This window comes from Centroberyx affinis, unplaced genomic scaffold, assembly GCF_046629955.1.
Source record: "Centroberyx affinis isolate AG114_WGS23_722 - 3 ecotype Tasmania unplaced genomic scaffold, CSIRO-AGI_Caff_v1 ptg000024l_1, whole genome shotgun sequence".
Classification (NCBI taxonomy): domain Eukaryota; kingdom Metazoa; phylum Chordata; class Actinopteri; order Beryciformes; family Berycidae; genus Centroberyx; species Centroberyx affinis.
Genome location: NW_027278738.1, coordinates 72634 through 88581, shown reverse-complemented (window position 1 = coordinate 88581; position 15948 = coordinate 72634). Strand labels below are relative to the sequence as shown.

The 15948-nt window shown below is 43.8% G+C and overlaps 1 protein-coding gene across 1 annotated transcript; it reads right to left on the bottom strand.

The window, feature by feature from the left end:
• Window positions 1-167: 167 nt before the first annotated feature.
• On the bottom strand, window positions 168-14906 carry jph2 (junctophilin 2). The gene is made up of 6 exons (XM_071513560.1): window positions 14528-14906; window positions 12526-13342; window positions 4263-4381; window positions 1292-2271; window positions 482-582; window positions 168-269 (listed from the first exon to the last, which is right to left on the bottom strand). The coding sequence occupies exons 1-5, from the start codon at window positions 14904-14906 to the stop codon at window positions 502-504; spliced, it is 2376 nt and encodes a 791-aa protein (XP_071369661.1). The 3' UTR covers window positions 168-269; window positions 482-501.
• Window positions 14907-15948: the final 1042 nt, after the last annotated feature.

The following is a 15948-nucleotide window of genomic DNA, read 5'->3' as shown; positions in this document are numbered from 1 at the left end:
CCCCCTTAATACACACACACAGTGCCCAAAGTCATATTCAGATGTACTGAATCACTTCAGTCATTCAAATGTCCTTCAATTTGCCCGCCAGATATTTCTCAGACCTCTGAAAAGTGAGGTGCTTCACAGAGCCTCACACAGTCACATCAACAAAAACCTTTGGAAGAGCTGTGAGCATCCTTATAAGGCTTTTGTTTCTCTCAGCAGTCTCTTTGATCTCTGGTCCTTGCTGCAAAGGCAGGCCATCTCTCTCCAACACTGCTGGTGACCTGCGGAAAACCAACAGACATTTGCCTTTAAAAGTACTCCTCTCACAGACATACATACAATATAAAAAATGGCAAGGCAATATAAAATGTTGTTTATTCCAGCAAGCATCAGTAGGCGTTCATTATGTGAGGTGCAGAGGGACATGTATATAGTGCTTGTGGATTTTCACTGTGTCTCTTTTTGCAGGAAGTCTTAAAATTGTATTTATTACCTGAGTTGGTTGACAATGTCTCATGACAAAATGTGTACGAAGAGAATGGCCAAGCCAATGTTCAGCAGGATGACCATGCAGATCATGATGGTGTTCGGCCCCTTGAGGAGAAAGGAACATTCATGGTGTGAGAGCAGTGACTACAATTAATTAATGAGATATAACTAAAGTAAACTTAACAATAAGCACCTTGTGGATGTGTAGAGTTACTGCAGAGTTGCAAAAATCACAATACTTATATATAAACGAATTATATAATACTATATAAAACAGATCAGGTAGGCTTAATTAGTAATAGAAATGATTGATAGTCTATTCTCCAAATACACAGAGCTCACTCCACACAACACTGTTCCACTGAACGCCTTGTAACAATAACAGCTGGGATTCACAGCCAACATATGAGGCATGTCTTATAAAGACTCACAGACACATAAACATGCTGTGCTTCCCTAGGCACCTTTAAACAACTTCCCAACAAATTTTATATTGCATTCTTTTCTTCAGTCTGCATAACACCTACAGCAAGGAATATGAATCCACCAGAATGAGAAAATTATCTTGATCGAGCTTATCTAAAGGGGTGTGTTGCTCAGAATGCAGCACGGCAACTTGGAAATAGGACAATTAACCTGCACTTGATGAAAGGAGACAGAAGTCAAATTACGGGGCCTGCCATAAATGAGACAGATATGACTTTGGTTGTCTAGACATTCACTCTACATTTGTTATATTTTTCATTCAAGACCTGGGATTTCTTATCAAACAAATGAAGCAAATGTGAGACAATGTGAATATTAATTGTCTTACCTCCATCTCCAAAGACTCTGCAGTCACCTCACTACTTGAGGTCGTCACCATGGCCTTCAGCCTGGCTTCAGCTTTGGGATCCACCTTCGGGGCTGGCTTGGCAACAATGGCTTTAGCTTCCACTGGCTTGGGTCCTGGCTTAGGTTCAAGTTTAGGTGCCGGTTTTGGAGATGGAGCTGGGCTGGGTTCCCGTTTCGGTAATGGCTTTGTCTCGGCTCTGCTGGCGGGCCTGCTCGCCTCCCTGGACTCGACCTTGCTCTCAGAGACGGATGGCGCTCGTTCGTGGACAGACGGAGCTCGTTCAGGTTTGAGCTCGGCTATTTTAGGCTCGGGGGTGACAGCTTTGGAAGCCGCTTTGGAGGCCGCTTTGGAGGCTGCTTTGGAGGCGGGGCGCGGTGCTTCTTCTTCATCTGGGGAGATGAGGCTGTTCCTTACAGAGGCAGAAGCGGCAGGAGCGGCGTCTGGAGCTTTTGCCTCGGAGTCAAACTTCTGCAGGGCCTTGATCTCCAGGTCGGAGCCCTGCTCGGCCTTGTTGCTCTGACGGCTGGGGGTGCGAGAGGGGCCACGGCTGCCGGGGGCGGTGCCGCCCTCGGGAGCAGCCGAGGCAGGAGCAGGAGCAGGAGCAGGAGCAGGAGCAGGAGCAGGAGCAGGAGCAGAGGGGGTAGTGGGGCGACTATTGGGCCTGCTGTTGGGTCTACTGTTACCCCTGCTGCCACCGCCCTTATTGGTTTTGTCTCCATTCCAGCTGCCTGGACTGAGGAAGTTGGAGTCCTCCTTGTTGGTGATACCTGGGCTGGGGGAGGGGGTGCGGGCTGGGGTGGAGCCGGGCATGAGGCTGTCCAGTTCATTCATCAGCGGGCTTTCGGGTGGCGTGGGCATGGGCTCCTCTTCAGCTAGCAGCGGCTCATGCATGCCAGTATCTGCGTTCTCGCTGCCCTCCACGACCTCCTGTAAGGCTCTCTTCTTCAGATACTCAGGGCCTGTGGCAGAAGAGTTTAAAATAAATGGTTTGCAATAGGCAAACACGATACGGTATACTAGTGTTTTCTCATTATACAGTTCCTTGATTATGACAGTCACTGTTCTCCAGAGCCATAACCACTGCTGCTCTCTGATGAAATGTGTGATCTGATAAAAATGAATCAATGAAGCAAATTCTTTTTTTTTTTTTTATTTATTATGAAATTGTAATTACTAGTTTCATAATTCTATAGCAAAATCTTACTGCTAGTTATCATAGTTATCATGGAGCACTCCCACCTCTCTCCAATCCCAAACTAATTTCCTTTGACTTACACTATTAGGAAATAGCTACTGGAGGACATTTTGGAGATGGAGTTTATAATAATGCCCTCCTCTCCGCAAACAAGACTAATTTCTTGTGACTTCAGTAATAGGAAATAGGAAACTTCAGTAGCTAGGAAGTACAGATTGTAGTGGATTTGAGACAATCTATATTTGTTAATGGAGTCAGTGAGGCGGTAACACAGTCCGTCCCTCTGACACACCGGGAAGCCTCGTGTAGAGTGACTATCTCTAAAGTAAATCATTGATTGGTTTATCCTGATCCATATCAAATAGATGGAGGCCAAAATAAACACTGACAGCAACAGTAGAGAAGTTTATGTTAAAGTCACCTTGGAGCAAAAGTGAACAGTATGAAACTGCTAGCCTACAGCGCTGCATTGTTTTCCCCAGTGAAAATAAACCAGAGGGTGCACGCTGACACTGTATGTCTTTGTTGTTATCTCCTTGGTGAGAGATCTTTCATGGAAGAATGCCTAGCAGAGCTCAGCCAGGCTGTGGCCTTGTCCATTTGCTGCATTAGCCACAGACATCTCAGGCAGCCACTCAGCGCCGGCTACTTTTTATCAGTGTGTGTTTGAGTCTTCTAGGCTCTCTGCCGAGGGAGAAAGCAGAAGAAAAATGCAAGGGGCTCATACAAGGCTCTGGTGCTTTTGTGTGAATGTGTGCGTGTGTGTGTCGCAAGGAAGACTCGCAAGGAAACTGATATGATCCGTTCGACCCAATAAGATGTTCCTTTTTTAGACATTCAAAGGTGACTACCCTTGTGGTGAGCCTCAGCCAAGGATCTACCAGCTGAAGCTGTAGATTCGCACAGGGTCACACAGTACGGCATAAAGCTAGATGTGGCGAGAGGTATGTGGCTAGAGGTTTATCTTTGCAGTTACCTTTTATAGCCTCTAAGTTTCCATCAAAAAATATAGTACAGCAACAGTACCATCGGTGCTATGAGTAGATACAGCATGTATGTATATGTATATGTGTATGTGTATGTGTGCTTTTTGTATTCGTTCAACAATTCTAAAGCTAGATGTAGTGAGAGCAGTTTGGCTTTGGTGTGCATTTGTAGCCTTTAGTGTTGCATTCACATCACACAGGAAAGATGGTAGATACAAGTTTCCATTTAGCTCATCAGCTTTCAAGCGATTAATACTACTAGAGACCTTGGGGCTTCTGATTTACTGAAGTCTGACATCACCAACAAGGATGTACCTGAGAATAAGTGTTGGGATGATAGAGTCATTTCAAATAAAACAAAATGTATGGTTTTCATTATATAAGTCATTTTGTGATCATAATTCTTGAATGCCATGGACGCAATGACTCCAATGTATCACTCACTAAGTACATGTGTTGAGTGTGAAACAGCTGATTATTATGACCAAAAGCAACCAAAGTGTACAGAAAACTTCAGTTATGGTGTCTGATGGCTTCAGATGGGTTTGAATGCATGAACACTTCAAAAGCAATGCCTTGAGCTGTCAAGTCGTACTGTTATTCCCACATGACCCGAATGCAGCATTCGCCTCTTTTCAAAGCGCTAGCACCATGATAGTAAGTTTTGTACCATGAATGCATACATTTTTTGCAAGGGTGCTTTTGTATTCCTACAGTTTTGAACCATTTTGCAGTGTTCCTCTCAGATGAGCAGTTGAAGTCCACTCACCTGGCTGGTAGAAGGAAGGAGAAAGTTCTCTGGCCACCAATCTGGCAATCCCCGACTCACTGTTGGACGCCTGAGAGGCTTGTTCTGCTCCGTCTCCCTTGGCTTTTGCATGGGATGTCCTGCAGGGGACAGAGACAACATGATTTATACAACACTGGCACTACAGAAATCAATCACACCTGTTCACTCTCTGTGCAATGTGTGCATCTTAGTGTTGGTTGCATAAATTGCCTGGTAGGACAGAAACATAATCTGAATCAATTCATATTAATATGCTGCCGATCCATTCAGACCTTGAAAAAAGCCTTTATGCGTTGTTTTGGTATATAATACTACACATAGTGTGATATTCAATTTAGCAGTTTGTGCTGAAGCAGCCTTTGTGTCAGTTCAACAACAAACAAAAAACAAGTTGTAAAGGATAGGTGACCTGTATTTTCACCAAAGGCCGAGACCAAAGCGCTGAACCTTCAGCAGAAATGAATGGGAAATGGACGATTACAATGTCACACTCTCTCAGATGAGTGATTGTCACTTGCATCTGCGAACTCCATAGACATTCCCCTCCTCTCTATTTGGAAAGACACTTTGGCACTTCTGGACTATAAAAAGTAATGAGAACGTCTCCCCACCTCATGCTATAGACCATACCCTCACAACTGAACTAGCATATGAACCCTGCTGAAGAAGGAAATGAACAGACTTAGAGATAATGGCTTCAAAAACAACATAATCAATTCATAACCGGTTTAAGACTGACCGAAATGCCACAACAGAGGGTTTGTTTACAGTATTCAATCATGTCCAAATGAAGGCCTGGGTGCGTGGCTGGTCATATGGCTCATTAGTATTATTAGCTATAGAGTGAGAGAGGGTGTCCTTTTCTGCCGTTGGTCTGGGACAGAAATAAATTATGCTTTTAACACCCCCGCCAAGACAATGAGTTATTGCTAGGGAGTTGCAGAGGGCTCCATTATCATGTGTCTGTCTGTGTGTGTGTGTGTGTGAGAGAGAGAGAGAGAGAGAGAGAGAGAGAGAATAACTATAACACTACAGCAGTAAGGCATACATTAGAGTTAGTATTCAACACTCTGTGAAGTTTTTGCAGTTTGCCTCACTGCTTCAGAAAGTGTGGACAAATAGTTTTAGACTGATGGATTCAGCTACAGTGCAAAGAGCAACACTTCCATAATGCCTAACTTTCCCCCTCGGGTGTTTATAAAAACCCAGTGGCTGAAAGCTGAAAGTTCAATGCTATGGATATCTGTTCCACATTAACTGGGAGTATTACTGATTGTGATTACTCTGTGAATACTTGACATACTGTAACGTTACACTGGGCTGAAAATAGCCCCTGTCCACTTGAAGACTCGGTGGGGTAGGCACTTCCCACTGGAACAATTAGAGGCACTTGAGGTTCCCTGCTTGATATAGAGGAGCTCCACCTGTCCACACACAGTCAACACCTCCTCTTCCAGGGGCTTCTACCCCACTTCTCCCAGGCTCACATGCTGATAACTAGATTGAAATGGTTGATAAAGTGTAGACTAGACTAACAGAGTCTGTGCTATTCAGCAGCTGTTTCCAACTGCCAAGGCGCTGGCAGCGGTACAATTTACATCAACTAAACCATAACCCATAAATATACACACACACACACACACACACACACACACACACACACACACACACACACACACACACACACAAGAGAAACATTTTGAAGGAAGGCTCAGCATGATGGATGTTAGTTTACACATCATTTTGGAAATGAGTAACCACTCAAAAGTGCCAACCAACTACCACTTATGGAGTGATTACTGCCAAATTCTGACTGTGTAAACATGAAATAATTTACATTTCACAAAAAATATAAAATTAGTTGCCACTTACATTATAGAAATACCACTAAATTTGGTGTATTTAGTATATTTACCATGTTTCACATTTTGGTAATTAGTTATGTGTGGAACATCTCGATAATGCAATGATAGAGACTTAATATTTTGCTGTTTTCTAAACAGTTGGTTTATGCACACAAAGATTAATCACAAACAGGTTTTTTCACTTCTTCTACTTGACTGCATTACATCCATCACAACAAGCAGATGGCCCAAAACACGCTCATTTGGTGTAAATTGTAGAAAAAGGTTCCTGATGGACCCAAAACAGAATGGTGTGTTGAATAGTTAACAAGATGGCAGCCAGTCAGTTCTGCTGGGTAGGTTGCCAGTTAGTGGGTGGAGGAGAAAGGACGGCGACAGATGGCTTCTTCCTGCAAACTGACTATACCTGCCTCCCGCATTGGCTTGCTGTGTTACTACACCAGCAAAACATATATTGTATACTACCATCTGAATGCTGTTTAGTATTCAGTGGGCGGCTATGGCAGAATCAAACCCTTAACCAGCACTGAGGAGGAGAAAGGCAGCTGACAGATGGCTTGTTCCAGCAAACTGACTAGCTGCTACAGCACCGCTCACAGCCCTCTGAGTGTGTCGGTCAATACAGAAATACTGTATCAGAGCCTTGTAGTTGGATACAGTTCCACCAGCACAGATATGTATGAGCACTATAAATGTGCAGCATGCAACTACAAACCCCACATTTAATCAAAATCATCAAGTCATAAGAGTAGATTTAACCCTTAATGAACCAGGCATGTTATCTGAATGAAGTAGATATAGGCTACCGTATCACATAATAAGTTTAAGTCACATGTCTGCGATGATACTTTGTGAACTGGACTGCCATTACTAAGATCTAACTTCATGAATGAGCAGATTTGATGCGGTACGTCTTCTTGGCTCCCATAATTCTCCAGAGGTTAAGCTGTGCAACTACTACAGTCTGTGTTCATCTTCCACTGTCTCCCTTCAGTCCTCTGCAACCAAATCTGATATTTGAAACTGTGACCTAAATATCCAATATGCTTTTAGGGCTCCCCTAAGGAGACTCTTGCTGTTGTATTCTAAGCAGTGATGAGATGTCAGCTGTAGGAAGAGACTCAGATGTCAAGAAACTGGCCTCAACACCTGTAGCTATGAGATTTCAGAGGAAAGTAATCATAGCGTAATGCGTTGCTTGTGTCTTTCTGCATTATGTATACTGCGCACATGTAGAAGCCTTTCTTCCAACAGACTCTACAGCACGTCTCTGACCGTCTGGACTGGCTGTTTTGCAACCGTCTGTTTTTTGTCACGCTGCAGTTGTCCTGCAGTCTTCTGATGGCAAGAGATATTCTGTCATTTTGGCATGTGCCACTGGATCTCTGTGGAGGGTCCTATTCAACTATAGCAAGTGCGTGAGTGTGTTTGTGTGTGTGTATGTGTGTGTGTGTGAGAGAGAGAGAGAGAGAGAGAGAGATAGAGAGAGAGACAGAGAGAGAGACAGAGGGAGAGAGAACAAAAGAGTGATTGAGTTTCTATAAAAAGATGACTCAATGCTTCACAGCATAATTCAATCACTTTGCCAAAATACACGGTAACACTTTACAATAAGGGTCAAGTTAAGTGTTAGTTAATACTTAATAAGAGTTAGTTAATGCTTAATAAGCATTAAGCGTTATAAGCGTTAGTTAATGCTTAATAAGCATTAAGCGTTATAAGCGTTAGTTAATGCTTAATAAGCCTAAAAACTAACCCTTAATTAACAGTTAACTAATGTGTAATTTACTAATGGTGTTCATGTTAACTAAGGTATTAATTTATACATTATTTAATAGTTTATAAAGATGACTATTAAATAATGTATAAATTAATACCTTAGTTAACATGAACACCATTAGTAAATGATTACCCAACACATTAGTTAACTGTTAATTAAGGGTTAGTTAATGCTTATTAAGCATTAACTAACCCTTAACTTAGTGACCCTTGTTGTAAAGTGTTACCAAATACGCTTATATTATGTGCTAATTGCTACCCCTAATTGCAACATTGCTAAGAGGTCACATGAGAAATAGCCAGAGTTAAATGCGTATCTCATCAATTTCCTTCATCACTTATCAGTTATTTTTTCCTCAATGGCACTATTACACATCAGGAAATGTATAAATTGGACTCTGAGGTAAGAACTGGAAACTGTTTACAGGTGATGCCATTGGCTGTGATCGCTCACCAACACAAAATGCAAGTATCAGCAGTACAGCATGTAAGCGTAGCCACACAACTAAAGCTAGGTGTGGTACCCAAGTACCCAAGTACTTGCTTATGAGCTGTGTCATATTTATATCCATGGAACCATTTGACACCCCTGCTGACGTAAGACGGACTGGTGTCTGTGATCTGTAACTTGCCGGCTAGCGATGGTGCTAAAGCCTGTGGTGGGAAGGTGGTGTAACTTGAAAGAAATCGTTTAAAAATTCAACTAGATATGACCAGTTATGGATGGCAAACAGACTCTTGTGCTTTCAAGCAGAGTTATGTCCCAATGCAACAAGTATTTGATTTGCTGTAGAAGTACAGAAGTGAGTAATAGTCTATGCAAAAAAAGAGGAAGAGTCACTGACATACAGCATAAGAAAACAGTCTGGGTGTCTGTCTGTGACTAGGCAGGAAAGTCGGGGTTGGGAGGAAAAGAGGAGGGGGGTGGGGGGGGGGAGGGTAATCAGCTGTTGCATTCCCCAGTGATTGTGATACAGCAAGAGTGTGCCTGTCCATATTTAGTCAGGGCTCCTCTGTGACCACAGGGCCCCTGTCTGTGCGTCATTTACACCCTGTCCCGGCCACACAGGTCCTCCAGACGCCCGGCTGCCAGCCCACGCAACAGAACAACGTCCACGTCCCGACTGAAAGCCAGGGAACACTTAGCTAACCTGACTTGGGGAGGCTGGGTCTGGCATCCCGACGGACAGGTTGCGCATGTATTTATAACCCCTGACTTCATCTCCAAAGCACCATAAAGTGAGAGCAAACCGCTGCCAGGAACAGATCTGTCACATCTCTTTGGTTTTGTATCAGGAAAAAAGTGCACTAGCCTGGCTGTTAACCCTCCTCTTACATAATAGAGGGTTTCAATCTAAAGTGCAGCACCTTTACAGTAGCTGCTGTTTAGTTAGACTTACAGTAGTTACTGAGTTTTATACATTAAAGAATTTGCTGCAGATGTATTACCCATGAAAATGGATAGAGACATGTTTGGTGTGGACAAAGTGAAGGCCACCAAGGTGCTGTTGAAAGTAGTCACTACATAAATACTAAGTGTTTGCTTCCATTCTCAGCTGTATCCAGGCGCCTGGATTTACCTCATGCCTATTCATGGAAGGCTGAAGGCCAGTCTGTGGATATGATGGAAGTGAGCTTAAAGCAATCATAGAAGCAACACTGAGCCATAACTCTTATAATACTGCTTATCCTTGCCGTAAAATATTTAGATTTCCGTCTGCCCTGAGACGGGGTCTGTGGTCCATCACTACAAGCCTCACTGCTGTAAACACTGGGCTTATTTCAGGTGCTGAGGATGACTGAAGATAGAAACACTACCGCCTTGTAAGGTTATAGACAAATCTAAGGGGGACATGTGCACATATTACGGATATACTTATTAAAAAAACACGCTGTCCTATTATTTGCTGGTTGGTTTCATAGTGTGGGATGCTGCAGGCGACGCCCTTGAGGTCAAACTCTTCTCACCTCACTCTCTTTGTCAGACAGGTAATGACAGTGATTAATCATGATCAACACTTCTACATGTCACACTTATACATGTTAACGGGACGGTCTGTTGCTCTGTTCACATTCAAACTCAACTGTAGCATGTTATATAATCAAAAACAGAAGCCCGAGTTGCATACGATGTGCTAAGTTAAGTAAACCTATTAATGTGGTACTAATATCTTCCAGTTGTGTTGAATTCGTTGAGGTAGCCAAAGGTATCCATTACTGCATTATCACAATCTCCTCGTCTGAGCACTAGCTAAAGCAGGGCTATAAAAAAACAATGGGCAATGGTTTGATTTCCCTGTGGATAAAAATGAATCCCTAATGTGCATATTCTATGAAAATCCATGGATCACTGACTTCTTTGTAACTTTTATAAGGTTATAAAGAATTATTCAAGGTTCTGCGTGACATTTTGAGCAAAAAATGTACAATGTACAATGCCAACAGGTATTTTCACATGGCAAGAGTTAGATTTATGAAACAAAATCAACTGCACACCCAAAAGTGAAGGTGCTGGAAGCTAAGGCATAACACTAGAAAGAGAAAAATACTATCAGCACACTTGTGTCAGATGCAAAATGTACCATTTATTCAGCTAAGCTTGTGTGTGGATAACATTTTGCTCTTTCTAAAGTTAGATTCATGAAAATCTTTATTTAAGTGGCTAAAAACTATATAGTTTTGCTATAGTAAAGAGGATGTAAAAATTCTAAAATCACAAAACAGCTCTGAAAGCAGATTGGAGCTTGTAATTCAAGCTCATGATTTCACCGATGAAACAGAAGACAGACATTTCCTTGAGCTGACATACTATACAGGGCCAGATCCCCCCTTTTTTAAATATTTTTTGGGACATTTTTGCCTTCATTTGACAGGCCTAAGTAGAGAGAGACTGGTAGGACCGGGAGAGAGTGATATGATATGTGACAAAGGCCCCGGGTCGGATCTGAACTCGGAATGCCACTGAGCCACCAGGACGCCCCAGCCAGATCCCCTTTTAACATTTTCATGGTCCATATCAAGTGGAGCAGTACTGTAAGGACACTGGGAAAGCCAAGAGAGTCTCTTGTTTTTTCAGAGAGTCTGTGTCATTGGGCCAAGAGGGTGAACTGTAAACTGATACCATCGTATTGCTTGCTCCATTGAATTTGACTGTAATCTTAGTGTGACATGGCTGGCTTTGCTTTTTATAAGATGCTGCAACGTTTCTGAACATTGTAACCCCAGGGAGCGAAAGCACCATTAAATCAACCAAGTGTCAGGTGACAGAAATAAAACCCTCAACCTAAATTTTAATACATTGGTTGTTGTAGGTGAGTGACTAAACCTTGAGTCCAAATTGGCGTCCAAGTCTTCAGAGCTTGAGTCTGAGTTGAGTCTTTTAAAGCTGCACTAAGCAAGATTTTCATGTAAAAATACACCCATTTTATCAGCCTAAATCACAAACTGGGTCTACAACAGAGAAGAAAATAGATTTGCCCTATTTGGTGTCGGCTATGATCACTGGCAGGAAATCTTCTCCATGCACAGGAAGTGATGAATGGAAACTTAAGAGTGAAATAGAAAAATTTCTCCTAAACAAGCGAGCGCTCCATGAAGAGAAAAATGGCCTAACCAACGATAGCTGAACCTTCTGCCAAAAGCTTTTTAGAAGAAGTAATTTAGGTCTAAGGAGTGTGCAGTTTACTGACGTCATATTACATGATTTCTAGGTAAAGAAGTCCTTCAAACTTTAAAAAATTCAAACATTTATCTCTTGCTGTCACTTTGGGCTGCCAAAGTGCAAAGTGGCCTAGCGCAGCTTTAAAAGTAAGTCCAATTTGAGTCTCCTCTAAAAATAAGGTTGTGATGAAAACAATCAACTGAGTAGTTGTCACATTCTGCTCAGGGACGCCAACAACAATTTTAAACAGACAGATTTAGCAACACGGAGAGACAGAAGAAAAAAAGCTGGATGTGAAGTAATAGTTATTTTCTCTGCATTCTTTTAGCATGCTGCAATCATTGCAAAATCTAAACTGAGCAAAAAGTAGAGTCACGGGTCATCAACAATTACTCTAAAACCAAGTCCTTTGTCAAGAGCGAGTCGAGTCTGAGGAATGAAAATGTAATCTATGTTGAGTCAGAACTACAACACTGGAACATAGCAGTCACTGAAAGGTTTTGTACTTGTGTCACATGAATGAATTCAGAAGTGGGTGAAAAACTATGGTTTGAACACAGTGACTCTGGGCAGCCACTTCAGCCACTGCTCTCATTACTCCTTAACTGTGATACAGCATTATGTAGAGGTAATGACTCGCTTTGGTTGTGTAGGGAAATACTATGACCAGCAGCCAGAGTGGTCAGTGGAGGGGGCAACACTTGGAGTGGGTGATGCTGATTGAAGTGTCTCTTTTCATTGCTATTGTCTTCTCACTGCAACTCACTGGTCTGTAGATGAACCATCACCCTCATTAACTTTCATACACCGGCCTTGTAGTGCATAGAGTCTTGTGCTGCAGAGGCACTACAGAACAGAACAGAGCTTTGACAAAACACATCCACTCTTAAGAGACATTTCTTCAACAACATTCGACCCTCCGCTCGTCTGTTCTTACCTGGAAGCAGCAATCTCGGCCTTCTGCTTGGCGATGGCTGCGGCCCTCTGCGCTCCCTCCAGCGCACGCTCCACCTTGTGCTTGATCTTGGTTCCCTTCAGCTGGATGACCCTCTTCTTCATGGCCTTCACCAGCATGTTGTTCATGTACTTGCCCTCCTCCTTCCCTCCCTCCGCGAAGGTGGTGCAGCCGTACCCGTGTCTTTGGTTGTCCAGCCACTCGCCCTCGTATTTCAGCCCGCTGGACCGTTCGCTTATTCCGTACCCTGAGCGCTTGTCGTTCTTCCACTCGCCCATGTAGACCTCTGTGGTGGTGGCGTCAATGTCGGCCTCCACCGGGGGGAAATCCTCGGCTCCGGCCAGACTGTCGTCTCCGATGCTGATGGTGGAGTTGGCATCGCTGGCGTTGGAGCTGAGAGCCGACTCTGTCCTCAAGAAGCTGATCTTGCTCTTCTGGCTGGACAGCGAGGTGCGGGAGTCGGACTTCTTCAGCACACCAAGCAGCGAGCCCCGGCGGAACAGGCCCTTCTTCTTGGGTTTGACGGCCTCTGGGTCCACCTGGAGGGTGAGGGCAAAGCCCCCGCGGGACGGTCCCAGATGGGTGGGGGTGGCGACGGGCGTCTCCTCACCCGAGGCGTTGGTGGCGGTGATAACGGGGATGTCCTGCTGCAGAATGGTGCCGTTGCTGTGCTCGCTGCGAAGGGAGGTCAGGGAAGTACGGAGTGGGGAGCGGACCACCGCTGCCATGCCGTAGGGCACGCTCTGACGAACCCCATAGCCGTGCCGCATCCCACCAGTGAACTGGCCCTGGAAAGTGCCTGGAGACACAAAGGATTTCAAGATCAACAGGTTTTGTCTGCACCAGAGGCATTCTAATTCAGACAAGAAAGCTCATGAATAAGGAGTGATACTACTTTTATCTCTGGCAGAATTTCATAAATATCAATAGAAAACACTGGATTTCTGACCCATGCATTTATGCCCCCCACCAAAAACTCATCTCGGGGGTCTGGTCTCATGCTAAAATGGACACGTGTCTGGATTCCAGCGACAGGCCTCGGCCCGTGAGGCCAGGAGGGCACAGGGCTGCTGGGCTATTATTACATCCTGACATCTGGTGCTATCACATCACCATCACCCAGCTCCTCAACACAGCTTCCAACTGACCGGACCCAAAGCTGATGAGTCAGCTGTTAAGGAGGGGAACCATTGGCATTATACAGGCAGGGATCATCATAATCGATTTTACTTGGCTGACTTGTTTCGTTCCCTCTACAGGTTCAAATGGATGACATGGGGGAATAGCCAGGCACCAGGATAGGCTTCTAGAGAAGATTTCAGGATGACCAGCTTCACTCAAACTATTATGGTACTATAGGATCCTTTGACCCCTGGTTTGAAATAATCATCTCAAAATGTTGCACTTATTAACACTCACATGATGTTGACATGGAAGACTTTCATTTTGTTTGTTATGTAGCCTTTCTCTAACCTGGCAGGTCTATTAAGAACAGATTCTTAATAATGGTACAATTTCCGCTTAGTGAAAGGAAAACAGTCTCTCCTGGGGTTAGATTTCAAATAAGCTTTGAGCACCTTTTGACTGACAGCAGCAGACTGATATTTCCTTCTGGCTGCATAGACATCAAAGACCACAAAATCCAAGGACCTCCTGAATTATATATGATGAAGGTGGCAGCATAAGGCTTGTCTCCTTTTGCCACCATGACTTGTCACCAGGTCTCCTGCAGTGGGCTTGGTGCAGCGGACCATATGGCAACACTTGGGTTCAGTGGTTTTGATGCTGCATGCTGGAGTGAACCACTCTCTCATCAGATATCCACAATATATTGTCACGTCACAAACTACAGATTTCATAACATCAGCAACTACAACTTGAATGCACATCCACCTGATGGGAATCTACTGCTTTTTAATTATTTACACCATAATTATTATAATAAACGCGCATGATAAAAAGAACATGACACCTGACATCTCACCTCCATCAGCATAGGTTTCTGTGCCATATCCATCTTGAAGTCCATTATTCCACGTTCCTTCATACTTTGCTCCACTACCAACACTGAGACGGGTGCCGTATCTCCCTTTAAAGCCGTGAGTCCATTCCCCTTTGTAAATCCAGTGTCCCTTGGTTTCAACACCCAGACCATGACGTTTCCCCTGCGACCAGTATCCCTCGTAGGTGTTCCCGCTGGGCCAGGTGTAGACTCCCACCACCTCGAAGCCGTAATTCCAGGAGCCAGAGAACTCGCCCTGGCCTTTGGGTCCGGTGCAGATGCCATGCCCGTGGGCTTTGCCCCCCTCCCAGCCTCCACAATACGCTCCGCCGTCGTCAAACTCAAAGCGACCTCCACTCATACCTTACTGCAGCCAATAACGCACCGATCAGAAAGTAAATCAAAATGTTTTATTACCTCGCTAAAGATAAAATCTCGGTCAGTCTGAGTTCACCTTCACCTGACATCAAAACTGATTTGAGATATCCTTGGCACTGCACTTGTGTGAATTTCTTCTTTTCGAGTTGGTTTGGGGGTTTCTGAGCGTTTCCATGTAGCTCCGGGGCGCACTTCACACTTTGCAGAAACTTGAATATATTTTTCCTCCTCTTTTCTTTAGATTACTCCAGTGTCCCCGGTCTTGGATTCGTCGATTTCAGTCATGAACTGTCTGCAGATGTCTTGTTGAGTAAGTTAGGCTATGTTAAAATATGGAACCAATTACCCGTTGTTGAATTGGATGGCTTATTCTATATTATTCTAAGCCAGGGATCTTACATGGCTTTCCAGGTGGCCACAGAGAAAAGCCCCTTTCCCCCTGTCCCTGCCACCCAGCTATCTCCTGACAGTCCGCTGCTGTTGGAAATATTTTAGCAGACCTAACAAGGCGACCAATCCACACACACACACCCTTCCAAAAATACAACCCAATCCTTACTCTGCTGCCTGCAAGGAGCCATGCCAGAGTCTTGCCACTTCGGGACTGGGTGTGCATGCCGTGTAGGACTGCTCTGTTTGATCCTTTTATCCAACACCAATTTAAATAATCTTGGACACAATTATTCGCTAATAAAGAATAGCCAAAAGCCCCCAAAGAGAAATCGCTGCAGTATTCCTTTCATATTTCTGCAGGCCCTTATAGATTGTCTGTGATAGTCAGTATTGGCTGTAGATTGGTTTAAACGTAATTTATGGTATTTTTTATTTCCTATGGGATCGCGGTAATATTCCCATAATATTCGTATAGGGATTATTGTGTCTGTAGAACTCAATAGTGAGTTTAGAGTGACCTTATCATACTTTATGGTATTTTATCTCCTATGATATTACTATAATGTTCCTATAATATCATTAAAGGGACTTATAGGCTAGTTCTGCTATAATATTTGTATTGTAGGCTATCT

Excerpts from the sequence above, each read along its gene's own strand:
- jph2 (XM_071513560.1), bottom strand. The coding sequence starts at position 14,906 with ATGAGTGGAGGTCGCTTTGAGTTTGACGACGGCGGAGCGTATTGTGGA. Across the intron at positions 13,343-14,527 it reads AGAAACCTATGCTGATGGAG|GCACTTTCCAGGGCCAGTTC; the intron begins GTGAGATGTCAG and ends TTGTGTCTCCAG. Across the intron at positions 2,272-4,262 it reads TCCTTCCTTCTACCAGCCAG|GCCCTGAGTATCTGAAGAAG; the intron begins GTGAGTGGACTT and ends CTTCTGCCACAG.